Genomic DNA, 1,142 nt, shown 5'->3' with positions numbered 1-1,142 from the left:
GTGGAGGGAGGGGGGTGGGGCGCACCCGCGGAGCGCAGCGTGCGGCAGTGCGGTGCCCTGCCGGCTGCCCCGCCAGCCGATTTGGCGCGACTGCAGGGCGTTCGCCTGGCGGCAGCTGTGGGTCGCTCTCGTGCGACGCACGGGGTCATGTGCTCCTCCGATAGTGTCCATTGCCGCCTTCCAATCTGACCCTGGATTTTGATTCGTCCCCTTTTTGATTCGTCCCCTTTTCAAACCAGCTGCATGTGACGCATTCCCCATCACCCCGCTCTGATCCCCAACCGGACCAGGTGGACCTGCCCGCGGCGGTGGGCGCGACTGGCCCCATCATCGACGTCAGCGGCACCCCCATCCTGCCCAAGGAGGAGCGCGAGAAGACGGTCACAGGCCGCGAGCTGGGGGCCCGCAAGAAGAAGGGCAGCCCCGAGCCCGACGCCGCGGCCGCGGCGCTGGCGGCGCAGCAGCAGCAGCAGCAGGGGAAGCGCAAGGGGTCCAAGTTTGCCGCGCGGAAGGCAAAGGAGGCGGCGGGCAAGGCGGCGGCGGCCGCGGCCGCATCGGGGCAGCAGCAGCAGCAGCAGCAGCCGGCGCAGCAGGCGCAGTCTGTGGCGGTGGAGGTGGTGGATGCGCCGTCTGTGCCCGACGCCCCCCCGTCCAAGAACTGACGTTCGCAGTGAGGCGGCGGCGGTCAAAGTGATCTTGACCACAAGGGGTCAGAGCAGCAGCTGTCTCTTAGGGCGGCCTGAGCGTGCGGTTTCTGGTGTTTGTAGAGCGGCATGCGGCGGCCCGCCGCGTCTCCCTTTCGATGTCGCGTGAACGTCACCTTTCGAACGCGTGTGCGGAGAGCGGGGCGGGCGCTTATTCCGCGCGCCAGCCCTTTCATTCCAGGGTTGTTTGATGGCTGCGCAGCGGCTGCGTCGTCGTGGCAATGGCCCCAGATTCTGGCCCACTTCTTATCCATCTTTGCCACGGCTGCGCAGTGTGCGGCATCTCGTTTGCTGTAAACCCAATGCATCATGGCGCGAATGTCACAAGCTTTGAGAGCACCATGGCGGTGTATTACCAAACCAATGCAGCCAAACAGACGCGACGCACGACACAATGGGCTGTGGAGTTTCAGAAAATTTAGTGGTCGTGACAACTGG

At 65.5% G+C, this 1,142-nt stretch overlaps 1 protein-coding gene across 1 annotated transcript in view; it reads left to right on the top strand.

Moving 5' to 3' along the window:
- MNEG_4628 (Inner membrane ALBINO3-like protein 2, chloroplastic Flags: Precursor) overlaps nucleotides 1–662 on the top strand; it is a gene marked incomplete at both ends in the record, with an annotated part of 4,602 nt that extends 3,940 nt beyond the window's left edge. The window contains one exon of the mRNA XM_014046889.1: nucleotides 291–662. Within this exon, the coding sequence (XP_013902343.1) occupies nucleotides 291–662 (372 nt within the window). The remainder of the gene's footprint in view (nucleotides 1–290) is intronic.
- Nucleotides 663–1,142: the final 480 nt, after the last annotated feature.

This window comes from Monoraphidium neglectum (genome assembly GCF_000611645.1).
Source record: "Monoraphidium neglectum strain SAG 48.87 unplaced genomic scaffold scaffold00653, whole genome shotgun sequence".
NCBI lineage: Eukaryota > Viridiplantae > Chlorophyta > Chlorophyceae > Sphaeropleales > Selenastraceae > Monoraphidium > Monoraphidium neglectum.
This window is presented reverse-complemented; position numbering and strand designations above follow the sequence as displayed.